At 44.4% G+C, this 27145-nt stretch overlaps 1 protein-coding gene across 1 annotated transcript in view; it reads right to left on the bottom strand.

Annotated features, from left to right (window-relative positions):
* Positions 1-24344, bottom strand: part of MACROH2A2 (macroH2A.2 histone) — a 54454-nt gene extending 30110 nt beyond the window's left edge. The window contains exons 1-2 of the mRNA XM_082639672.1: positions 24036-24344; positions 4462-4693 (exon numbers count right to left, since the gene is read on the bottom strand). Of these exons, the coding sequence (XP_082495798.1) occupies positions 4462-4633 (172 nt within the window). The 5' untranslated portion in view covers positions 4634-4693; positions 24036-24344. The remainder of the gene's footprint in view (positions 1-4461; positions 4694-24035) is intronic.
* Positions 24345-27145: the final 2801 nt, after the last annotated feature.

Below are 27145 nucleotides of genomic sequence, written 5' to 3'. Positions count from 1 at the left end.
GCTCTGTTCCAGGTACACAGAAATGCCTCCAGTTTCTGGAAGGGGCCACATACTTCCTCTAAACTTTAGATCTTCACCCTTGTTTCTCCCCAAACTGATAATCAACCCATCTGAATCTAGCCAACTCCTACCAATTGCCCACCCTGGCTGCCCATCAGAATCTTTTGGGGAAGCTTTAAAAAAATCCTGATACCCGGAAGTATCCCAGAATCTCTGGGGTAAGACCCAGGTATCAGGATTTTAAATCAATCAATATATTAAAAAGCAGGATTGAGAACCTGGTTAGGTCTTTTTGTCTTTTTTTAAAATTTATTTTATTTTTATTTACTAGTTTTGGCTGTGTTGGGTCTTTGTTGCTGCGCGTGGGCTTTCTCTAGTTGCGGTGAGCGGGGGCTACTCTTCATTGTGGTGTGTGGGCTTCTCATTGCGGTGGCTTCTCTTGTTGTGGAGCATGGGCTCTAGAGCACAGGCTTCAGTAGATGCAGTGCGTGGGCTCAGTAGTTGTGGCTCATGGGCTCTACCGGGCAGACTCAGTAGTTGTGGCTCGCGGGCTCTAGAACGCAGGCTCAGTAGTTGTGGCACATGGGCTTAGTTGCTCCACGGCATGTGGAATCTTCCCGGACCAGGGCTTCAACCCGTGTCCCCTGCATTGGCAGGTGGATTCTTAACCACTGCGCCACCAGTGAAGCCCTGGTTAGGTCTTTTGTTTTTAAACTTCGGTTTCCAAGTTTTCTTTTTTTTTTTTTTCGGTACGTGGGCCTCTCACTGTGTGGCCTCTCCCATTGCGGAGCACAGGCTCCGGACGCGCAGGCTCAGCGGCCATGGCTCACGGGCCCAGCCACTCCGCGGCATGTGGGATCTCCCCAGACCAGGGCACGAACCCGCGTCCCCTGCATCGGCAGGCAGACTCTCAACCACTGCGCCACCAGGGAAGCCTCAGTTTCCAATTTTTAAAATTATTTATTTTTGGCCGTGTCGGGTCTTAGTTGTGGCACCCGGGATGTTTCGATACAGCGTGCGGGCTCTTCGTTTTGGTGCGTGGGCTTCAGAGCGCGTGGGTTCTGTAGTTGCGGCATGCAGGCTCTCTAGTTGTGGCCCATGGGCTTAGTTGCCCCATGGCATGTGGGATCTTAGTTCCCTGACCAGGGATCGAACCTGAGTCCCCTGCATTGGAAGGCAGATTCTTAGCCACTGGACCACCAGGGAAGTCCTCCTGGCTAGGTCTTTTTTATTTTTATTTTTATTTTTTATTTATTTATTTATTTATTTTTAACATCTTTATTGGAGTATAATTGCTTTACACCCCTGGTTAGGTCTTAACAGCCCTTGCTTTATATTAGGCAGCCTCCCTCTGCTTCCCAAAGCTCCTCTGGCTTCCCTGTCCACATGAATGTCATCTTATTGTGTTGTTTTTAATGCTAGTCAACTCTGCTAGAATGTAAACCCACGGAAGGCAGGACCACATCTGTCTGTTTTCCATTGTATCTTTAAGGCCTGATGCAAAGGAGAAACTCAGTCAATATTGTTGTCGTGAATGTTAAAGGTCATTTCAAGGGTGACAGGAGACTTTCACACTTTGAACTCTCTTCCCTAAACAAAATCAATTCATGCCCCCTTCCAAAACAAAACAAAACAACTAACAAAAATCCCCTTTTTACTTACTCAGCAATGGCCTGCAATAACGATTCATTCCTTTGGCTTAAACTCCTTGTCTCATTAAAATGCAATACAGCCCCCAAATATACCACCTTGACAGAGTTACTCATTACACTTTGCCCTGAATGATTTCATCAGCTCTTAATAGAAGAGAGAGGAGAGGAATTACCATTTACTGAGTGCATCCTATGCACCAGACATTTTGCATACATTGGCTCATTAATGGAATTAAATGAGATTAGCTCTGGAAACACCCAAAGCTCAGAGAGGTTAAGGAAATTAGCCCAAGGTAACAGAGCTGGTAAACTGATAAATCAGATTTAAGCTGACATCGAAGCCCCTACTGTCAACTCCAGCCTGACTTTGGAGGGGAGAGAAAAGCACAAAAGGAAGGGAAGGAAAGGACACTGGGAAGACAGTTCTGGGCCTCAGAACACCCGCTTCATCTTCTCCATTTGACCCAGGACGGTGCTGGAGGCTGGGACTGGCCCTGGGGAAGGAGTGTTATTGGCAACAGCATCCTTCCAGGTGCTCCTCCTCTCTTGTCTCTCACTTCATGTCCAACCGTCAGCAGATCCTGTTGACTTAGCCTTCAAGATATCTCAGTACTCTGACCACTCCTCGGACGCTCCACTGCCTCCTCCCCAACCTCACGTCTCTCACCTGGATCTCTGCAACCGCCTTCCTGCTGCTTTCCCTGACCCTGCCTTGTACCCCTCTCCCCACAGGCAGGGTCTTGCACATCTGCTCAAAACCCTCCAGAGCTCCCGTGACAAGCTCTGCTGCGCCCACCAGCCACTCTCCCTCAGGCCTCATTTACAGTCCAAGTTCCCTCCCTCAGCCCCAGCCCTCTGTCCCCATTGCTGCTCCTTGGACACCCCCAGCACCTGCTTCCCTCTGTCCCGAGGGCCCCCCCAGACACCCACATGCCCACTCACTGGCCTCCTTCAAATACCAGCCCCTCAGTGGGGGCCTCCCCTCAGCTCCCCACTTCCTGGAATTAGCCCAAGCCTAACTTCTTTCCTGCTTTATTCATCCCCGAGCACTTAACACCATCTGCTGGACCACATACACTTCACTCATTTGTTTGCTGTTTCTCCCTTCAGAATGCATTCTGCTTGAAGGCAGGGACTCCTGTCTGTCTTGGTCTCTGCTGTATCCTCAGCACCTAGAACAACACCTGGCACATAGTAGGTGTTCAATAAATGTTTGTTGAGTGAATGAAAGACTATGAGAAAATGGGTGACATTCTACTTTGAGAGACACTATCGATCTTTACGGATGTGCTGGCTCGAAGTCCAGAGTGTGACATTCAGGCTATAGTATGCATTGCTATGAGGTCTGGTGGCTCTAATTGAAGATAAATGAAAAATCATATAAATGGCCCAATGCTATTAGCAGGGAAGAGTCTAAGGACTTACTGTGTGCACTGACAGGTAGATGCTCGACAAATATTTGTTGAACGAATGAAAAGGAAAACATACGCTTTTTCATCAAACACTCTGAACCAAAGAACAGAGTCACCAGTGAACAAAATTTGAAAAGGCTAAATTTTGTTGTATTGTATTATGCACAGTTTAGACTTTTGCCAAGTGGAGGCACAGGAACTACTAACTATTTTGATTATACAAACATTATAATGGGGCAGTGTAGTGAAGCAGAAAGTGTACAGCTTAGGGTTGAAGAACATCAGGGTATCCTGGCTCCCCGCTTGGAGGCTGTGGAATCTCTGGGTTACTCAGGGTCTTCCAGTATCAGTAGGTGGTATAGATCTAAAGGTTGTTTTAAAGCTTCAGTCACTGTTTTCAAAGTCCCTCCTCTCCCTCCAAGCCAGGAGACTTTTTTCCATCAGATTCCTGGGTTTAAAATGCAGCCAGGAACCTGCATTTTAAAAAAGCATTCCCCAGGCCTTTAGACCTGCTGCTAAAAGACTGGCTAAAATGCTCCTCTGAGTGGTCTCTGGACCAGCAGCATAGCATCACATCACAGCAATGTGTTAGAAATGCAGAGTCTCAGGTCCTACCCTTGACCTTGTCAACAAGATCCCTGGAGTGATCCCCACTTTGAAAAGCACTGCTCTATCACACTTGATTGGTTTGACTTTCAGAGCCCTCCAGTCCTTCTCTCCAACCTCCAGAGCAACAAAAAAAAGCTAAATGTAAAGTTACTCAAATAGGTAAAGAACACACACAACAAAAATGTCATCTTTCAGTAGAAAAAATAATTTTAACAACCAACATGGGAAACTCTTTCCTATGTATTTGTAGACAGAGAACCACCTCTGTAAAGGAGAGTAAAATTAAAACGTTGTCGGCTTCATGGAACCAACTGAAGATGCTTTCAATGCTGGGCTCAACATTATTTATGGACATTGAGTCCTAGGTTCAATACAGTAGGACAGCTGAGGTTTAGTGAGGACCATGAAGTAAAAGTGAAGACTCATGTTACAAAATGAATAGCAAGACCCTATCTTCCCCATAGTTTGTCTTTTGTGGGAACCTAGAAATTTACGTATTACATTTGTCTACAGCAAGACACACCTTTCTTGAGGCTGGTCTAGCAAAGGCACTTTATTGTGGATTCTCTTCCTTCCATGTTGATCCTCTGCCCTTATGTGCTCTTCCCTCCCCTAAAGCCTGCAGGAGTTGGTTTTAGCCAAGCAGGCAAACTGAAACCCCATTACCGCGCACAGCGACCTTGAGACAGCCACAGGCGAATCAAGGCTTCCCTGCCCAGCCTGTGTGCAGGGGCCGAGGGGAAGATGAGATCTGGGAATGGGTTACCTGCCCTGCGTGTTCTCGTTACCTGCCAGGTATTCGATGACCGCGGCCATGTAGACGGGAGCACCCACGCTGATCCGGTACTTGAACGTCCCTTTCTTCAGGTACCGCATCAGCCTCCCCACCGGGAAGATGACCCCGGCCCTGGCTGAACGCGACAGCTTGGACATTTTCTTCTTCCCGCTCCGGCCCGACATCTTGCCTTAGTTTTGCTCTCAGCTTGCTTGACACGGTGGCCTCCCGGCACTAACTCAATGCTGGAAAGGAAAGGTGGCAGGGTAAGGAAGGGTGACTGGCCTACAGCTTGGGAACCGTGCTGTGGCCACAGAGCTCGTGTGACATGCCTGATAGCCCCGGGGAGGCAGCTCAGACCTGGCTGCCACCGCAGGGTGCTGCAGATGGGGAGCTGGGGGTCGGCAGGCCAACCCGTGAACAGCTCCCCACCCCACCCATCCAGCCCAGCCTCCGTAGGAGAGGCCAGAGAGCGAGGCCATGGTCCTGTGGTCAGCCTCCAAAGAGGTCCACTTCAACATCCCCAGAACCTGTGAATATGCTACTTACATGGCAGAAGAGACTTTGGAGATGTGATTAAGCTAAGGATGCTCCGGTGGGGAAGATTATCCTGGATTATCTGGGTGGGCCTAATGTAATTGCAAGGGTCCTTATAAGATGGAGGGAGGAGATGAGAGTAAGTGACAGGATGACAGCAGGAAATGGATTCTCCCCTCTTAGCCTCCGGAAGGAACCAGCCCTGCTGACACCTTCACTTTAGCCCATTGAAAATGATTTTGGACTTCTGACCTCCAGAACTGTAAGAGAATAAATGTGTATTGTTTTCAGCCACTAAATTTGGGGGATAACTTGTTGCAGCAGCAACAAGGAAACTAATATGGTTCCTCTTTGCCCTGATTTGCTTCTGCCTCTTTTAATAAATAGTACAAAGTTAATACGGCCATGGCTATCATAATGGTTACCTTTGACCCACAGCTCAGAGCTGATGTACACTTCTCTGATGGAAGCACTTTTCTAAATTCCCTAATAACGTAGTATTCTTGTTTTTTTAAAAATTTTTATTGGAGTAGAGTTGATTTACAATGTTGTGTTACTTTCAGGTGTACAGCAAAGTGAATCAGTTATACATATACATATATCCACTCGTTTTTTGATTTTTTTCCCATATAGGCCATTGCAGAGTATTGAGTAGAGTTCCCTGTGCTATACAGTAGGTCCTTATTAGTTATCTGTTATATATATAGTAGTGCATATATGTCAATCCCAATCTTCCAATTTATCCCTTCCCCCTGTAGCATTCTTAAAAACAGAAACATGCCAGAAGAGGCAGTTTTATTGACTATGCTAATGTAGAGTAACACAGAAAATTAAAAGCCATAATGCAACCCAAGCTTTTGCTCCTTAGAATGGGGAATCCAGGTTGATTTTGGGGAGAAACTTCAGAATCAGCACGAAGAGGTGACTTCAGTACAGTGCACCAAGAGACACATATATGATTCTGTGTTATTTTAGGAAGCTATCTTTTGTGCAAAGATAAAATAATTATATACTTCTGAAAAAGCCTTTGTAAGGCTAAAACTAATTCAGAGAATTGTAATAGAGCTAAACCTGTTGGTGGAGGGAGTACTGTAACCAAAAAAGGAACATAAGCCAGAATAAGTAAAAGCAAATTACAAACAAGCAGAACCAAAGAAAAGGAAACAAAAATTTTCTAGGAAAAAATGTTAATGAATCAAAGCTCTCTGGCCCAAGGGCAACATCATTCTCAGTGGCCATTTTCTTTGGGGATGGAAAATGAGAAGGTCAAAAATAAATTGAAATTGGTTCTATCTGTTGAGGCAGCCATCTCAAATTTTGGCTTGGTTAGTTTACTAACAGCAAAGATGGCAATGAAAAGGCCTAAGAAAGTGGGTAAGAATATGATGGAAGAAAGTGCTAAATAAATGCATGGCTAATATGAAAGATACAAACCTGGGATTTCTTTAATCTGGATGGAAGATTGAACATAGAGTTCAATTTTCTAAAGTATCTGATAACTCTGTATGACTGAGGAGTTTTATATAAGAACTATGGAATTTAGCAACAAATCCCATTCTCAACACCCTCTTATCTCTGAGGTAAATGAGTTTGAGGCATTTTACTATATACTTCACATACATTCTTTTTGTATGCTCATATGTACTTATTACTACACTCCTATTTTATGTGTCGTTTTGCCACCAAGACATGTAGGTATTCATCAAAGTTAAGTACAAGCAAAGATGAGCAAATAGCCTGAGAACATTATCTCTTTCCCAGTAAGGCACAGGGATAAAACAGCATCCCTTTTTTTAGAACTTCCACATTTCTCTGCTTCTGCTGCAAACTCTCATAAATCCACTTACAGCTGTCCTCTCTGTGACGAAGCAGGTAGCTGCATATTAGGATTATAACCATCAATTCATGTTGAAGAAACTTAGGTCAGGCATCGATGAGTGTAGAGTACCTGCTGGTAGTCGGTGCTCTCTCAGTGGACAGGGGACACGAAAGCATGTTCAACAGTCCCTGTTCTCAGGGACAGTTACATGGCACATGCTGGCTACCCGCTGGTGGCGTTCAGAATGGGGGTGGCCCCTGGTGTAGTGGAAAGAGCCTGGGACCAGGCAGGAATCCCTGGGTGTGGCCCCACTTCTACATGACTGGCTGTGGGAGCTGTGTGTGTCGTTCGAGTGGGCCTCATCTGTAAAGCAGGGAGGTGACTGATTGATCCTGAAGGTCCCTCTGGTCTTAAACACTCCAGTCTTCGGAACTGCACTTTCAAATGGTTCTGGAAAAGAAGCTCAGTCTCTTTAAGAAATGAGTTCTGAAGAGTTAAGAGCCTGTGCAGGGGCATAAAGATGTGTTAGTATTGGTGACTCCACTAAACCGATTATTAGTTACTGATAAGTGGGGGGAGGGGGAGGATTAGTAGGTCTGGTTGCCGAGGAAACCACCTGAAAAGCCCATCACAGGATGGACATGCTCTGTGGATACCATACGATGTGCGGGATGGTCATAATCTCTCCAACAGAGAGAAAAATGCACGGAGCACAAACACCACAAAGCAGGACCCCTTCATTCCCCCACCCCCCAGTACATTTTTCTCAAATGAAAACAGACAGGGAATGACTAGGTGTGCAGGATAAAGCCACCCAGGGACTTTCCCAGTATCAGTCAAGTGGAGTCACAAATTGCCCTAAAACTTGGAAATAAGGACTGGCAGTAGAAGAAAAACAGGGGACTGTAGGGGATTGATGCCTGACACATTCATGAAGATAAAATAGGAAAGGAAAGGAAAGTCAGGGTTAGATCAAATAGAAACATGAGCTATTATAAAATGTCGGGATCACCCCAAACACAGCACTTTGTAATGAGACTTTCCTTCTTTGGCTTCCAGACTTTCTTCTAGGTTAGGGCCTTAGAGCTGGGGATGCAGTGCCATTTGACTCTAAGTGTGAGATTGACCGTTGCATGCATGTGCTTCAATAGGACTAGAGAGTTCTTTGTGGGGACCCATCTTTTTGATAGGGAACCAGTGAGCCAAACCACTCACCCTGGCCAGGCACGATAATAACTGCTTGCATAAGTTGTCTCATAACAGAAGGTCCTGATTAGGAGCACGATATGTCCTGCCAACCTCCCAGGAACCCTAAAGCTGGAATCCATCTTCACTGGGAGATGCAAGTGCCACCAGGGAGGACCCTGAGTCAGATCATGTATGGGCACAAGCAAGATTGGCCAGAGACAACCCAGAAAACTAACTCCACCACCATCATAAACCCTGAGACGGCGAGCCACGTGGCAGAACAGTTCTCCTGGGTTCCCTTACCCTGCTGCTCTCTGCCCAGGCGCCCCTTTCCAATAAAGCCTTTTGTTCTGTCAGTAGGTGTGTCTCCTCGGACAATTCATTTCTGAGGGTTAGACAAGAGCCCACTTTAGGGCCCTGGAAGGGGTCCCCCTCTGGTAACATTCTCAGACATCACGCTGGGTTTAAGCAGCCAGGTGCCTAATTCCTGGCCCCAAGGGCTGGGAGGCCCCTGCACATTTTAAGAATCAGACTACCTCCAGGAATCCTTAGAGGAAGTAGAGAGGAGCTGACAGGTCATACCTGCCGGAACCCACAGATGGAAGGAAGTGTTGAGCCTCCTTGGCCCACTAGAGAGAAGACCCTACTTTCTATATCCCCCAGGCCCCCAGCCTGCGCTGGACTCTGCCTGCAGTGGTGAGAAGTGATAGCCTCTAACTTCCTTCTTTTCTAGGCCTCCCCTGACTCTATGCAGTCTTGGGAAGTCAGGAGTTTAAAAACTCCTGAATGCGTTTTTATCTACTTCCCGTGAATCTGAATCTCCGTGGAGGGCCACTCATTGAAAGAGAACTTTTGCAATGTGAAATGTTTCCATCAGACTAATACTTAAATGTTTACATTTATTTACCTTCTGCTCGAAAACAAGTTCTGTTCTAATTAGGCAGAGCTTAAGGACTATAGTACATGACATGATGTTTGTTTATAGGTTCGAAGAAAGAATATGGCTGGATGCAGCTCTCCCAAGTGGTCATACACACTACGTGGAGGATGTGAGAGGAACTGGGAAGCAGACCAGATACAACCTAGATCCGCATCATACCTGTCCTTCCACATCTGAAAGACCAAGGTATGACCACAGTATAAAGTCTCATAATTACTCTCAAAGTGAACAGAAGAGTTTTAAGCATGTTAAGTTGGGGGGCGGGGCAGGAAAATAAAACTCAGGGAAGAAGCAAGGAGAATGTAGTGTTGCCTGCTTACTCCTTTCACCTCCAGGAGCACGGCAGTTGGTAGAACACCACTGGTTTTGTGTGTGCTGGGGAAGTATGGGACTCTGTTGTTTTAGGATTTGTTTTTATGTTTGGGTTTTAAGCCCGTAAGAACACCAATGAGTTAGATTTTACAGGTATCACAAGGGTAAATATTAAATTGCGGCACTGACTCAGACATGGACAATAAACTCACACTAGCCTATTTAAATAACTATTGTATTTCATTGATTTTATGATATGCCTTTTAAAAAAATTTTACTATCTCTAGAAATCAGTATGCATCTTGCAATCTGTGACATCAGAGATTCAATGAAAGACAGTATTTATGGAGCATTTATTATTGAACAAGAAATGACATTAGATGTTGTAGAATATACATGGCCTCTGTCCTCAAATATTTTCCAATGAACTTGCATGACAGCTCACAATAAAGTTTTAAACAGATGCTAGAGCCATGGTTTCCAAACTGTGTGCCAAGGGACCTGGGGACACAACAGCTGATTTTTGTTTGTTTGTTTGTTTTTAAATTTTATTTATTTATTTTTGGCTGCGTTGGGTCTTCATTGCTGTGCGCGGGCTTTCTCTAGTTGCAGCAAGCGGGGGCTACTCTTCGTTGCGGTGCGCGAGCTTCTCATTGCGGTGGCTTCTCTTGTTGTAGAGCATGGGCTCTAGGCACGCAGGCTCAGTAGTTGTGGCACGTGGGCTTCAGCAGTTGTGGCTCACAGGCTCTAGAGCGCAGGCTCAGTAATTGTGGCGCATGGGCTTAGTTGCTCCACGGCATGTGGGATCTTCCCAGACCAGGGCTCGAACCTGTGTCCCCTGCATTGGCAGGCAGATTCTTAACCACTGCGCCACCAGGGAAGTCCCACAACAGCTAATGTTTAAGCTTTCAAGTGAAATACAGTGATAGTCAACCTCTGTTGGCCTCCACAACTACTAGTTCATTGTGGTTCCACCAGAGGTTCAGGGTAGATTGTACTATCTTTTGTGTGTGTGTGTGTGTGTGTGTGCGTGCGCTATTTTCTTTTTGGTGATGCCATATCTTTTGCAAAGCTGAATTTTTGGCTTTTGTGATTAAAAGCAAGTGCTGGGTGAAAATCAGTGTGGAACAGAAAATGAGAGTGGCAGTGTCAAATCTGATTCCAAGGTGTGAGAAGTCGTGTAATGTCCAACAGGTGTACACACCCTCTTTGTAATTCATCGTGGTTATTTAAGAACAGGATGCAAATGTTCTTTGTTCTTCTAATTCATGTGTTATTTTTTCAAAGAGCTACTAAATTGTCAGGACAGAAATACTTATTAGGTTGTTGAGACCAAACCACTTAATAAATGGAATGCAAGGCATTTCTTCTGGCGTAAGGGCTCTGTGAAAAAATGGCTGAGACCCTAAGTTCTCTGTGAATCTGTACAAGCTGAAACATAATTATGACTTGCTCAGGGCCACCCTAAAGCAAGGAAAACAAGAAAGTTAAAGAAGTTATTTAAAATTTTGAATTTATCTTTAAATCTAACACTTGCACACAGTAAAACAAAGCAAAAAGGTAAAGGACTTTATTATTTTACTTCCTCCATTGATTGCCTTGAAAACTGTATTTTTATTTATTTATTTATCTATACATTTTTGGCCGTGCCACATGGCTTGCAAATCTTAGTTCCCTGACCAGGGATTGAACCCGGGCCCCGGCAGTGAAAGCATGGAGTCCTAACCACTGTACCGCCAGGGAATTCCCGAAAACTTTAAATAATACACCTCAATCTCCATTTCCAATTCCACCAACTTTAGGGACTGTCTCCTAAGCCACTGTCATGTAAAATGAGGATGTATGGGCCCAAATCTTTCCCTGGTCCTCTCCTCCCAACTTTACCTCCATACTTGCACCTGTCTTCTGTACTTTCCACTATCCCGATTTATCACATTTCTATTTTGCTCTGTAATCACATAACGAAATCTCCTGCATTTTCTCCCTAGGTATAATTTTGAAAGTTAAATGCCAAAGAACAGCATTTATATGATGAAGACTCTGTAACTCTTATTCCCTTCAGAATCAAGTGGGATGTTAGCTTCACATTTCTGTGGTCCAACACTAGGACCCTTGTGTCTTAGTATCAAGAAGTGGAGTCTCTTGGTTCTGAAAACATGTTGTTCAACGTCATTCCACATTTTACTTGGCTTCACATTTGGATCATGTCTTTCTTGTAAAGCCTCCCCCACGCGCCCAAGTTACTACAGGCGTACCTCAGAGATACTGTGGGTGCAGCTCTAGAACACCTCAATAAAGTGAGTCACATCAATTTTTTGTTTCCCGGCACATATAAAAGTTATGTTTTCACTATACTGTGGTCTATTAAGCATGCAATAGCAGTGTGTCTAAAAAAACAACGTATATACCTTAATTAAAAAATACTTTATTGCTAAAAAAAAGCCAAAACTAAAATAGTAACATCAAAGACCAACTGATCACAGATCACTATAACAAATATAATAATGAAAAAGTCTGAAATATTATGAGAATTACCAAAATGTGACACAGAGACATGAAGTGAGCAAATTCTGTTGGGAAAATAGCACCGGTAGACTTGCTGAAGGCAGGGGTGCCACAAATCTTCAATTTGTAAAAAAAAGCAGTATCTGTGAGCAGTAAAATGAGGTATGCATGTAACTACAACTGATCCTTGTTATGTGCAGTAGTTCTGTTCTATAAAGTAGGCAGGACACTAAATTAGTGAGTAGTGAACAATTGTTCCTGGGGAAACAGGGTTAGGTTGCCTCTGATCACAACTTCTTCATCAATGGATCAGTACAAAACCTTGTTTGATGTATGTTTCTTTTAAAGACACCTTATTTAATATGAATTGTTGATTCATTAACATTGAACTCACAGCCAGCAGCAAAGTAACTCTTGCTTGAATACAGCTTATCTAACACACATATTTTCTACATGAGGCACAGCTCAGCCTCCTTGTGCTTAGGAACACTAGACAGCACTTCAAGACTACACTTGGGGGCCTTTTTTTTTTTTTTGCGGTACGCGGGCCTCTCCCACTGCGGAGCGCAGGCTCTAGACGCGCAGGCTCTGCGGCCATGGCTCATGGGCCCAGCCGCTCCCCGGCATGTGGGATCTTCCCTGACCGGGGCACGAACCTGTGTCCCCTGCATCGGCAGGCGAACTCTCAACCACCGCGCCACCAGGGAAGCCCGAGGAGGGGGGCATTTTGTACAGTGAAATCACTAACAGAAAGCACAAAAATGTGAAAAACGTGGCACTAAATAGACCATGAAAAAGACCCTCGTATGCAGGGTGGGAGATGAAACAGGAAGGTAGAGTGTGGCCTTGTTTGACCTCAGCGGGTAAGGTGTGCAGTGGATGAGTCAGTTTTTTCTGCTCTGTGCCTGTCTTTGAAAGACCACAAAAGCGCCACGAGTATTGATTTTGGGTTACAAATAAATTTCAGTGAGTAGGCAAGTTCGCAAATATGCAATCTGTGAATAATGAGGGTTGACTGTACTTTTTCTCTGTTCTTGTTGACGAAAGAGAAATGTGCCTTTACCATATTCTAAAAATCACCCAGCTTCTCAGTCACACTGCTCTTTGCAGGGGGCACTTTTTTCCCAGAGACTTTGCTCCTGAAGCCCTCTGAGCTGGACTTCAGTTTGGAGTGGTTCTTTTACCCAGTGGTCATCTTTCCCAGCTCATCCCTGATGCCTTGGCTTCTTCTTTCTTGGCTTTCTCCCTTGTTTTCCTTTTATCTGCCTCATGTATCTCTTTAGAGACAGTACTGAGAAGTAAATTTTGTTTTCTTACACAAATGGAATTGTCTTTATTGAATGATCTTTGGATTATTATTTGGTAGAGTTTCTAGCATCAAAATCATTTTGCTTTAACGTTTTGAAGCCATTGATCCATCATTTTTGGCATCCGGTGTTAGAGAAGTTTGGTAGCCCCCATCCCCCAAGCTTTAAAATTTTCTCTGTATGTTCTAAAATTTCACAAGGATGTATCTAGGTATCAGCACTTGATGATAAGCCTGTTCAATTTGAAGACTATTCATAACTCCTGGAATTTTTTTCCTGTCATGTATTTGATTATTTCCTCCCATCTCTTTATTTCTCCCACTTCTCCCTTTACTTGTCTCTTAGTGGGATGCCTGTAAACCAGGTCTTGAATCTCCTAGATTGCTCCCCAAAGTCTCTTAACCCTTTTTTTTAAGGATTTTTTTTATATGGACCATTTTTAAAGTCTTTATTGCATCTGTTACAATATTGCTTCTGGGTTTTGTTTTTTTTTTTAATGTTTTGGTTTTTTTGGCACAAGGCATGTGGGATCTTAGCTCCCTGACCAGGGATCGAACCCGCACCCCCTGCACTGGAAGGCGAAGTCTCAACCACTGGACCGCCAGGGAAGTCACAAGTCCCTTAATCTTTTCCTTCCGTTTCTCAGTCTTTTTAATTTTTATCTTGGTAATCATATTGTTAATTTCCGAACGTTCTTCTTGTTCTCTGATGGTTTTTTTTTCATAGCATCCTGTTCTTTTATGAATGCACCATGTCTTCCAATCTCTCTGAAACTAGTTGGGATGTGTTTACATCATCTTCTTTCTCTAAATTTTTTTTATCCAGTCAGTTGTCCTATTTATTTATTTTCATCTTTTTCATGTTGGCTTTCCTTACATGTCTGGTGATCTTTGGTCATGCATTCATATTTAAGAATGTAAGACAAGGTTGCTTATTACAGGCAGATGGGATAGAAAAGCTTTCCTCAGATACTGTTTGGTAGGCATAGTTCCTGTTTGGGACCTCTGGGTACATGTGCAGAGCATGCCAATTAGCAGGCATCACCTTAGGGTCCCTGGTTAGGAACTGAGAGCCCCCAAATGCCAGAATGAGGGAGTTTTACTTGGTAGAGCCATACCCATCCTCCAAATTCTAGACCTGCCATGTAGTTGTTCAATTTCTTTAGAGAAGAAACCTCAGATCATTAGTTTGGAGGATAAATGCCAGATTTGCAGAAGCTCTACTAGGAGTAGGGGAGAGAGAGAGGCCAATTCACCTGGCTGTTCTGGAGACAGACCTTCAATGACTCCCCATTTTTCATCTGCCCACCTTCAGGGCAGCTCCCTCCTGCTTTTATTCTTAGCTGTGGCTCCTCCTGTGATGCCATCCACATATTCCTATGTACTTTCAGTCATAGAAAGAAATTTGCTGAAATTTGTTGAAATCTCCCATTTGCTGATGACCATCACCAGCCCCTGCCCCTTTGTTGTGAAGTGCTTATTTTCTTTGTAAGTTTTGTTTTTTTGTTTTTTTTTTTTGGCGGTACGCGGGCCTCTCACTGCTGTGGCCTCTCCCGTTGCGGAGCACAGGCTCCGGACGCGCAGGCCCAGCGGCCATGGCTCACGGGTCCAGCCGCTCTGCGGCATGTGGGATCCTCCCAGACAGGGGCACAAACCCGTGTCCCTAGCATCGGCAGGCGGACTCTCAACCACTGCGCCACCAGGGAAGCCCCCTCTTTGTAAGTTTTTACCATTATTTCTGTGGGCTCTAGAGAAGGAAAGCTCATGTGCTCAGAGTCCATCATTTAGAACTGGAAACCAAAAGTGTGACTTTAATTTAACATCTTAACAAACATCATTTGGGAATTAGCCTCGTAAGTACACTAGTAAAAGGAAAAGTTAAGGTGTTTTGTAATTGAGTAAGAATGTCATACTGAAAAATTTAGATTACTTTCATCACCAGGTGAGTCACTGGAAACTAACTGGTCCTGAGATAATTGAGAAATATAAAATTTCATATCAAGAGACTGTATAAGACTCACTAATAGAATCAGACCCTCAGTGTGTCTGTATTTGCATAATTATAGCATATGGGATTCCTATAAACAATATTTAAAACTACACTGTAATCCCAGATGGGAGGAGAAGAAAGAAAGGAAACATCCTAAGCATTTGCCCTTATTCAATGAATTGCTCTGGGTGAGAAACAGCAAACTTAATACACTGATTGCCTTCATGAAAAGACAAAATAATCTGGTTTCTTTAGACCATTATCTTCCTTTAATTTAAATAAGTTCTTACTCAAGCATAAACAGCTGATAAAGAGTAAACTAATTTTTATGCCTCAAACAACTTCTTGAAGTTTTTATTATACGCAAACTGAAGAGGAACAAGGCAAAGTAGCCAACTGGCAAGACGGTCCATTAGCAGCCGCCAGCAATTCTGATTTAAATGACCATTTTTTCTGCCACCAAGCTTTTGCAAAGTGTCTTTTAAAAAGAGAGAGCAGTCAACATTTGAGATTTAATTATAGGCCAGTGTGTCACAGGTGAAGTCTGGTTGGGCTGATGAACCACCGTGACAAAGGATCTAGAATTTCAAAACAGCTTATTTTATTTATTTTTTAATTGGAATATAATTGCTTTACATAGTTGTGTTAGTTTCTGCTGTACAACAAAGAGAATCAGCTATATGTATACATACACTCTTTTGAGATCATTGCCTTCAGAAGTATATAAATCAAAATGCTTTCATATATACATTATTTTAAATCTAAAACTAAGAGGTCTTATAGCTTTTTAATGATGGAAATGAATTAAAAAAACTTTAAATGTTTTCTGTAAGGTTCATAAACATGAAATTCATAGTGTCACCCCTTAATGGATTCGTTTTAAAATTGCTGAAATTTATTCAATTTATTCATTTTTAGTTCCCATGATACTTCCTTAATCTGTAGTATTGTGCTTCAGAATATTTTATATTGTAAATATTTATGAAAAAACAAAGTAGTTCTGCAATGAAGCATCTTTACTTTGTCAGTTCACTATCCTTTGGGAGAATAAAATGAGTTGAAATAAAACTAGGTAGGACATAAGGGAATTCAATATAATTATATTAACTATATGCAGAAATATATTTTTAAAGGGTATGAAAAAAGTCTCTTAACCTCATACCTGATAAAATTTTAACATATTTTGGTGTGTTACCCTTAATACTGTATTAAAATAAAAGAAGTTTATTAGTATTATTTTGTAGCTGTGAAAACCATTTTCAGTAGTCCCAGCTAAATCACTTGCTCTATTACACTTCCATTTATGAACTCCAAGGGCAAATCATTATTGCACAAGTAATACTTTCCAAATCATTTTCTTCCATGGCCACCTTTAAGTGAATGAGAAGAGTCAATATAATCTTATTGTCATATATGTTAAAGCACATTAACAATTTATAACGTAAGAGCTGTATCAAATGCAATTTCATTGAAATGACACTCGGATCAAATTAATCAAGTTAACCAACCATGAACGTTAGAACCAAGCGTTAACTCAATTTATTTAAATTATACTATTGGATTACAAATCATTCCCTTTTAAAAAAGCATTTCAAGTCCTGTCCTGGAATAATTTGGCGGGAAACTCAACTGCCAGCACATTCTTTATAATTCAGTCAGAGGATATGTGGCCATCTGGGGCACTCTAGAAGGGGTGGGGAGCCGAGCGCGGGATGGGGCAGACGTGGGGTAGATTTAGGATATCTGCTGCTACTGCAGTACATGCTGACTTTTTAAGACGTTTTGTCTTTGTTGAACCAGAGCTAAGTTTTGTTTTGCTTTGTTTTTGTTTTTGCTCCTTTGTTATTAGCCTTATGTTATTTTCTAATATAAATATATTTGGCCACCTGTGGTACTAGTTGGATGAGAAATGAATATAAATGAATGAATAGAAATACTTTGAGCTCTCTTTGATTCTGAGTTAGCAACGCACCCCAGAAGAAAATGAACCGGTTTGCCTTCCTGAATCTATTTATTCACAGAAAACATAATAAAAACAAAACTGTTCACTGGGTCCAGCCGGCTTTCGTCTTTTTGCACTTTCGAGAATTAACAAATCGGAACAGTGGACAAGCTATCCTGTTTCCTTAAAATCTAATAGTTTCAAATTAATAGTGAGGTGTATTGTTTTACAGTGATCTGTCTTGCTGCCCTGAGCAGGGGACTAGCTTTGAACCAAGATGAGCTGCTCAGGGAGAGCGAGGGGATGTGGCAGCTCCCTTTGGCAGTGGGTGAGGGGACCAGTACCAGTCGGTGGGTGGGCTGCAGCCCCTGGTGCTGCCTGACCCACCAGGGGCTCCCAGAGACATCCATGACTGCTGGGCCAGTTGTGGGCTCTCAAAGCTAGAGCAGACGGTGTGCTGAGCAGAGGCAGCTGCCCCGGAACGGCTCTTCCTTCATCCCTCCCCCTGCCTGCCCCTCCCCACCCTGTTTTCCTTACTGTCAGGGCTAAGGCAGTGGCTGCACTGCGGGGACCAGTGGCTGGGGGTCTGTTGCTTCAGTTTCAGTGTTCTGTGCTGGTGACAGGCAGTGTTGCTCCCTGGTCAGAGCTGTGAGGGTGCATCTTGTATCACCTGCACCAGGTAAGGGCGACGGCCAGCCTCTGTAGGGCACATCATGGTGGGAGAATGGAAGGTGCAGTGGATGGAGGAGGGGGGGGGGATACAGTTCTGCATCGACCAGCTGCGGCCCTTAGTCAAATCAGCTGACTTTTCAAAACCTTCCTTTTGCTCAAACAAAGCCTTTCAGAAGCTCTAATATGTATAACACACAGAAGGAGGGGGAGTTAGGCTGGTTGGAGTGGGGAAGGCCTGGGTAGCTTGATGGCTTGGTCCCCACCCTTTCCTGCTTTGGGCCTCTGGGCCCTGTGGCGCTCCACTGGAGAACCATGGCACCAGCTGACCTCTGAGGTCCTTTCTGACCTAAAAGTTGCTGCTACTCTAGGAAGATGCTCAAAATGTCACTCCTTCTGAGCCCCGACCCTCCATCTGTTACTTCGTTCATAGAGACGGAACAATCAGGTAGAATTAAATCACATGCCGGTGATCTTTCCTTCAAAGTCACTATTTCGTCACCCATGATAACAACAGAAAAGAAAAAGTGGGCTTGAAAAACTGCTTTATTTTGTTTATGGCCTGCCTCTTCTCCACCCCAAGACAATGATCGACATTGTTTACTAAAGAACAGCAGAGGTGAAAATCCAGTTTAGAAGCAAGGGGGCAATGATGACCTCCTCATTGAAATTCTGGAAAACTGGTCAATTTGGAAGTTTAGCATTCTGGTGGGGAACCCACCAGAATTATTGTCTGATCTAAAAGTGTACGATATGAGCTATTGAAATTTATCTTTTCATAGTCTACCACCACTATTTACTGTAATGGCTTTATTGAGCAGTGAAGGCAGCAAAAATACAAATTACGCAGTTCTGTGTATGAACCATTACTGCTGCCAGGCCAGTGAACACAGGGCCTGGGATTTCCTGGAAAAGTTTGACTTCATTTTGTTATTTTTTTGTCCTGTTGTCATGGAAATAACCCACATTTAGGCATCGAAACTATATCATCAGGACTCTCTCTCATATCCAGAAACGATCTCCAAACCTTTGGTCAGACCATGTATTGCAATTCTGACCTAAACAATACGGTCACTGTAGCTTATTCTTGTGGCATCACAGAATCAGCTGAAATAAACGTCCCTGTACGAGGCTGGTGGTCGTACGCCTGTTTCCACACATGTTCTTAAAGCATGGGAATTTTGACTTGAATGACTTACTCCATTCCAAGTCCAAATTGGCAATGCCAGTCAAAATAAATTGGGCAAAGTAGGATGGATGGTGAGATGGATAAATGAACAATAAAGGCTTCAGAGAAACCACCAAATTTATCTTATTTAATACTTTGTGACAAGACAGTTTAAAGTACAGTGTGATGTGGCTCAATCTGATGCTCTTTATCTTTTATTGACATAGGTAAAATAGTGATGCAAACAGGAGTTTAAAAAGAAAATCTGCATACACTAATGTTAAAATGAACATAATCTGAGAATCACTGGAACGCCAGCACCTCCTCTTCCACCACATGCACATGAGGATGTGGGGCCGTGGAGTGAGGCTGCCTGGGCAGGAGTCCTAAATCTACCACCCACCAGTTGTGTGGTGACCTTGGGCACATTTTAACCTCTCTCTTCACTTCTGTAAGATGGGTATAACAACCGTGCCTACCTATAGGGCTGTCGTAAGAATGATAAGCGTTGATACCTTTGAAGGGCTTGGAACCGTACCTGGCAAGCAGTAAGGCATTTAGTAAACATTAGCTACTATGACTTATTTCCACAAAAGAAAGTTTTAGAGATTATTTTCACAGAATGCAGGCTAACATTTTATTTCAAAAGTGACTATTCTAATACTATATTGCTGGATTTGCGTATAACATGAGGCTTAAAACTCAGTGATGTCTTTCTGCTTCTCTCATTGGTCTTAGGAGGCAGTGTAAAGGGGTGGAAAAGAAATAGTCCTGGGAAAACACTAAGAGCCACATACTCTACAGCAAATACTTTTGTTTTTCCCAAGGCTGGGCACTTTGGGCCCCTCTTGTTCTAATCCCATATTCCTCACCTTCCGTCTGCCTGGGAACCCACAATTATCGCAATGTTAGACCCATAGGATTTCACAAAATCATAATCTAAGACTGAAAAGGACCTGAGTGATCAGTCATTTAGACCACTCCTGCCCAATTTTAGCCACAATAAAAGTGAGGGGTTGTGGTCATTGAACGACTTGTCCATGGCTACACGGGGACTGGGTGAGACCAGACCCAGTCCCCTCACCCCCACTTCTGGGACCTGGGTCTGGGGCTGTTTCTCTTATACTTTGTTGTATGTTTCATCTCCACTGGCACCTAGCATGGTATTATGTACACATTTGACATTCAAAAAATATTCCTTAAATGAGTAAATGAATAAGTGAAACCAACCTTAAATATTTGTTTTGAAAGTACTTTGGAGTTCCTTTTGTAGTATTTGTGGGGGGCGGAATGAATTATTTTCTCAAACACTTTTTTCTCCAACCTAATTCCCAATATGCATACCATTGTGCATCTAGGGGAAAACCAATCCCCCGTCCTCATGTTTCCACTACATTCTTTTTTAAAATACCACCTTCCAATACCATTGTTAGAACTCATGTCCTCATTTTTTTCCTTCTAAATCTAACTTAAGATATTCATAGAATCATAGTGATGAACAATTGTGACCTGTTCATTTAGTTCACTCCCCAGCCTGAACCTGGGCAGGGCAGGCCAGGATTTGAGGGAATGCACATCATCGTGCTGAGCAAAGAGGAGGTGCTAGCTAGAGCCTGGTGTCTGCATCAGGCTTCCTTCTGCCTGCCTTGTCTCCTCCTCCCCTTTCCCTCCAAATCCTGCTACATTCCCTGTGAAGCCTTGCTCAAGCCTTCCCATCCAGCTTAGAATTCTCTTCTTCCTTTAAAAACTGTCATAGCATTTTAATTATGGCTTTTATTACACATTATTAATCACTTTTAAATTAATTGTGTTTAGTTATCCAAGCAACATATAAATTAATCCAAGTTGTAAAGTTTCAAATATTATAACAACGGTTATGGATGGGTATGATTAATATGATTAAAATCCTCCACGATGCATCTAATTCTTGTTTCTTTTAGTGGGTGTCTTGTTCTACACCTCTCCTATCCCTTTTTACTTATAGAAATTCATAGTTTTATTTTGTTTTTACAAAAATGGTACCATTCAATATATATTATTCGGTAATTTGCTTTTTTCGTTAATAATGCATCTCGATGACCTTTCTGTCTTAGTAATATATAGACTTACTTCATTCTTTTTTTTTTTTTTTTTTTTTTTTTTTTTTGCTGTACGCGGGCCTCTCACTGTTGTGGCCTCTCCCGTTGCGGAGCACAGGCTCCGGACGCACAGGCCCAGCGGCCATGGCTCACGGGCCCAGCCGCTCCGCGGCATATGGGATCCTCCCAGACCGGGGCACGAACCCGTATCCCCTGCATCGGCAGGCGGACTCTCAACCACTGCGCCACCAGGGAGGCCCTTACTTCATTCTTTTTAACTGCTTCCTCATTTTCCAGAAGATGTACCAGAGTTTATTTAGCCATTCTCTATTGATGGCCATTAGGGTTGTTTTCAATTTCAGAATTACCAAAACTCTGCCATGGAAGGGAATCACATAATCTGTGTACACGCCTGCCTGCTTCTCTGGGGTACATACCAAGAAATGCTGGGTCACACAGAATGTACACATTATTAATTTTAACAGTGCCAAACTGCCCTCCAGGTTGGCTATATTAATTTACACACCTGTCAGCAGTATATAAAAGTACCCGTTTTCCCACTAGCTTGCCAATCTTAATCACTTTTCCCCTTCTTTTACCTTCCTAGATATTTTATTTCCTAGGTTTGGGGGTGTAAGCTCTCTGAGAGCAGGGCCCATGATCTCCTCATATTTGCATTTCTTCCCCCATCCAGAGGGGTTTAAAAATTGGTGCTCCATAAACACCTGTTGAATGATCTCTAACCATACGTTTTTCGTTCATCTCTGGGCAGTACACACTTTTCAGAAGCATTTACCAAGACAGCATCTAACTTTGAGAATGAAAAACATTCTAAGAAAGTTGGTTGATTTTTTTGCACATTCCTCCTGCTGAACAAGTTACAGATATCTTTCATTTAAAGTTGCCTAAGACAGGATTCTCTTCTGCCTTGCTGGCAGGGGGCAGTGAAAACAGACCTGGTTATCTCAGACAATAGCTAGCAGCGTGTCCCACCCACTGGGAAACAGCAGACCAAAGGCGCCTCAGAATCCCTGGGAACTAGACAGAAGATGGAATGGTGAAGGAGAAGGGTCACAATCTTGGAACATTCTGGATCTAAGAAGGTAAATTCTTTTATAGAGTTTTGAAATAGAGGAAACCATTAATAATGTCTAAAGCATGGCAATAAATGGATCCAGGTGAGGAGGAACTGTGACAGGGTAGGAAAAACTGGAGTGAAGAACTGGGCATAAGGAAATCTGGATAGAGGAAATAGGGGTTTTAAAGGTGTGAATTACGTGATTCAAGAGAAACACTTCCTCCAGGCCTATATTTATTTATATGATAATCTTGGGCTAAAGCAATTCTAAAAATGCACGAGTGTAGCTCCAAATCTTGGTGCTCTGAACATTTATTTGAAAATAGGAAGAGTTTTCCAAAGGGGTAAGAGATAACTTTCAGCTAAATATGAAAGAATTGAGAATTACGTGTAGCTTGGTTTGTGTTTCACAAAAGAACTGCTCCTAAATAAGAAACATAAAGGAAGACACATGTTCGCTATTAATAATGTTTCTTTTTCTCTCACCTACTGAACCGTTTCAATAGCAACTGCGCAGCCCAGTGAGGGTACAATCGCATTTCGACACAAACAAATGAGAAGTGAGGAAACCATTTGCCGTTCTGGACCGATTGGGGAATGGCCCCCTGAGGCTGGACCGATACACCTCAGTTCATTAGCGCTGTTGGAAAACCCAAACTGCCCTTACTTTACCATCAGGGCCTCGGGGCTGTGGTCCCCGCTGCACTCCCTTAACCAGACACGAACCCGCGGTTTGGTTTCTCGGCTCATCTCTTTTCGCCCCTTTCATCCCTTCTCCTACCCTGGGGCCGTTGCCAATAAACCCATCAGTGACCGGGCCTAAATCAAGCCCGCTGTGGCCCATTTTTGGCCAGGAACAATCAGCGCCTGGAAACTACTGGAGGAGGAGGCGCATTTGGCCCTTTGGGGGCTCAGTGCCCTTCTGGCCACTGTTGTGTGGAACAAAGAGGGCAGGAGCGGAGGGCGCCCCCAGGAGGAATGGCGGGGAAAGACACCCGTGGGCGCGATTCAGGAGGCGGGCGAGACTGGAACTAGGGTGCTCCCGGAGAGCGGGCTAGGCGCCCGGGGAAGCATGGCTGGTCCCCGTCCGCTGCGCCCCGCATCTGGCGGCCGGCGCAGCCCTTTCCTGCGTCTCAGCCTCTTTACTTTTATTCCTCCCCCCTCCGATTATTATTACTATTCTTTCCCGCGCAAAGCGGGAACCCGGGACTGCCCAAGCGAGCGGCGGAGGGGCCGCCATTTCCCTGGGAAAGCTCAGCGCGCGTCGGCACCGGGCGCCCCGGAAAGGGAACCAGAGGGGAGTGCCCGGCCCCGAACCCTCCTCCGCGCCGGCCGGGGACTCACAGCCGCCCGCGGCGCCCCGCTCACCGCGCAGCAACCCCCGACCCACGCCTCCGCCGCCCGCGTCCCCGGCCTGACCTTCTCCGGCGCGGCCCACCCCCGGACCCCGGTCCCTTCCTTCCTCCCGGCGCCTCCGCGCCCCTTCCATTGTCAGCCCGGAGCAACCGGCACCCGACCTGGGCACCCTCTGAGGCCCCCAGAGCGGCCCTGCCCGGGCTCTCTCGGCCCCTGCGCAGACCACCGCCCCGGACCAGTCCCCCTCGGCGGCCGGGCGCCTCCCTTCTCCCCCTCTGCGCCCCCAACGCCGCATCTCCAGGAGCCCTCCGCTCCCTCGGGACAGCCTCGCCCGGGGCTCGCGGCTGGACCCCGCATCCCTCCTCCCTCCCTCAACGCCCAAGATGCCCCCGGCTCCTCGCCGGCCACAGGAATTTTACCGCTTCTTTAGCAAACGCCCCCCCCCCTTTATTTCCTGAGGAGGCAAGTTGGGCAGCTTGATTTATTAATTTGTCTTTCTTTTCTTTCTTTCTTTCTTTCTTTCTTTTTTTTTTTTTTTTTTTTTGCGGGGAGGGTCGGCTCTCTGGGGAGCGCCCGCAGGGGCTGGGCGGTGAGGAGGGGCAGGGGTTCTCTCCAGCCCCTGCACTGCCCCCGCGGCGCGTTTTGTTTCCAGACCCCGAAGCCCCCTGAACAATAATGCCACCGCCATGGCGGGCTCACCTGGTGCTGTGCCGCCTGCTCCGGGCGCCCGGTGCCCTCCGCGCGCCGCTCCCAGGGCGCAGGTTCGGCCCGCGCGGCGCCGGTGCCGGGCAGGACTCTTTGCCTTTCTTTGGGTTCTATCTGTGCGTGTCAATGGCGGCAAGCGGCAGTTCTCCGGGCCGCGGATAGTAGCGGGGGGAGGAGGAGGAGGGAGAAGGGATTGCTCCTTCTCCACATAACCACCTCTAGGAGGAGTCGCTCAGCCTCATCCCCCGCCAGCCCAGGCTCCGCGACGGGTCCTGGGCTTTCGGTGGGGCTTGATGAGCTATTGTCCTTCAGGAGCATTAATGATGAAACCGCGCGGCCTCCGCGTCGCTGGCGGATCCGCTGGGTGCGCTGAGGGCCACTTGCTAAAATGAGGCTTTCCCTAGGGCTGGGGACAGAGGCGCTATGGTCACGATCCAGAGTCTCCTGTTAGCAGGATCCACCTTTGGTGGAAGAAGGCGGCGTGGGCGTTCATCCGGCAGTTCTAGGGAGAGCCTTAGAAGGTGAAAGGGAAAAAATGCCACCTTCGATGGTCTCGTGTCCTTAAATAATAATAAATACATTAACGATTGTGTCCATCACTGGGACGATAGCATAGCATAGGGTGGCCATAGCCACGACAACTGAGAATTTATATCCATTCCTGCATCTTAGCTTTTTATAAATTAAGACAGAATCCAGCGTTGCATATTCTTTGGAGTAGCAGATGTTTGTTTTCATGGGTAAGACTGTGTGCATGGACATAATTTTTAATTCAGTTGCTTTACAGTGTGTTAGTTTGTAATCTCAGCGGGTATTAAGACTAGAACGAAGCTATTGTTTTAAGGATTTCTATTAGTTTCTGGAAAAAAATATTTTTATAGGGGTGTGGTGGACAATATCAGGTGTGAAAATGGGGTTAGTAGTTGCTCTGTTCTACTGGAAGCCAGTGCTGTCCTTTGTAACTCTAGATGTTGGCCAGGGCTTCATGGCTGGGGCGGTGAGTCAAAGGAATTTGTTTATTTCAGCGGGAAATGCTAACTTGCTATGGGCCATCCATGCTTCCTCTGATCTGCTGCTCAGTCAAAGGACTAACAAAAGGAGAGGCACATTTTTTATGTCTTCACAAAAGAGAAACCCACAGGAAAACACAGTTCTCCAGCATTGGCCAAATAGATGCATTTCAAAACCTCTTCCATTTGGCAATATTATGTGTACTTACGCCTATAAACTTATAAATGTTTAGGCAATGGGGAAACTTGGGGTGACTAAAAGCCTCCAATAGACTAAGTCCACTCCCCTCTGGATTTATACTAGTTAATCAGGGCTGTTGGTGGAATTAGGAGATGGTGCATTAGACTGGGTTCATGTCAAAGTGTTTTCTGAGCAATCAGTTGACTTCCCAAAAGATTATGGATAAAGGTACAAACAAACCTCTCTGTTTAAATCTCATATGGCTTCTCAAAGTCTCCTGGGCCCAAAGGTCTCCATTCATTGGGACTTCCTTCACTCGCCTTCCTACTCTTTTTACCCTCTCTGTGTATGACCTCACTGTTCTTTGTCTTTTTTTTTTTTTTTTTTTGGCCTTACTGCGCGGGCATGTGGGATCTTAGTTCCCCAACCAGGGATTAAACCCGCGTCCTCTGCATTGGAAGCGTTGTGTCTTAACCAATGGACTGCCAGGGAAGTCCTGTCCTTTGTCTTTGCAGGCACTTTCCAGGTCAGCAATCTAGTCAGGATGAAGTCCTCTCTTCCCAAGACATATATTTATATGGTTTTAAATGATCCCCTGGGGCATCTCATAATGGTTTCGATTTCCCCTTCTTAGAGGAAGCGCCTATCTCCCTTCTTATATAGATTTCTGATGCCCATTCTAGATCAGAAATAACCTCCAGCCAACATTCAAGAGGGCTCAGGAGCCTTCTGGGAGTGCTTGAAAAATCCTCCTACCCTGTGACCCAATCAGCCAGGCTGACTGAGATAGAGTTGAATAATTCATCAATATATATTAGATTCACATTCTCCCTGTAACTTCCCAATAAAAATGGTACTCATGGTCATTTTTATGTGGATTTTATGTAACTCGTTTCATCCTAGCATTTTGTTATATGCTCTTCCTGAGAAAGGCTGGGTCTAAGAAATTTACTAGTCAGAATTTTTCCCCTTTCATACTGGTTGGTTCCTTCAAATAGATGATGTAGTTGAAATTCAGAGAATCAAGGGAATGTCAGCTTCATAATACTCTGGTTCTTGGAATAGAAGAGATCACAGAGTTCACTTGGTCAAACCCTTTATGTGGTAGGAAAAAAACTGGTATTCAGGAGATATAAGGGACAAATACGCAACCTGATATGCAGATCTAGTTAAATTATATTTAATATTGAACACTTAGCACATGAACAGAAATTTAACACTGAGATAATATTGTATAGTTAAAATACATTTGAAGTAGTCAACATGATTACATGTTCATCAGGAATCTTGAGCTCTGTGGTGGCCTCCAGCTCAGGGAGCCTCTGACAAGCTGAATAATAAATACTGATAGTAAGAGCTTACACTTATTGAATGCTTACTATGTGTATTGTGCTTTACCATTACTAACTCATTTAATCCTGACAACAACTCTATGGGGTGGGCACTATTTTCTCCTTTTTACAGGTGTAGAAACTGAGGCAGCGAGTGGGTGAGAAAGTTGCCCATAGCTACAGTTAGGAAGTGGCAGCCTCTTATTCTTAATTCACTGTTACTGTGGTCGGGGTGTGCATTTGCTTTAAGCAAAGGAATTCTGTGATTGGTCACAAGGTGGAAAGTCTCTTGGACCATTCCCAATACATATCCTCAAGGAGTCAGTGGAAAGCTGATGACAGTAGGTTTGGTTGATTACCATTGCAATGAAAATATTTTCTTAACTCTTGACCTGTATGTGTGCATGATAGTATGAATAAACGTATTGATTGTGAGTTGACTCCATTAGCAACAAGGATGTCTCATAAACATTTTACTGAGATGCAGGATGAACTGCTTCTTAGAGGCAGGCATGTAGCATGATATAGAGATGAAAAAATATGAATTAGCCATGCAACCAGATTCATATTCTGTTGGATCTA

The sequence above is a fragment of the Mesoplodon mirus genome (genome assembly GCF_964341445.2).
Source record: "Mesoplodon mirus genome assembly, chromosome: 2".
In the NCBI taxonomy this organism is placed as follows: Eukaryota; Metazoa; Chordata; class Mammalia; order Artiodactyla; family Ziphiidae; genus Mesoplodon; species Mesoplodon mirus.
This window is presented reverse-complemented; position numbering and strand designations above follow the sequence as displayed.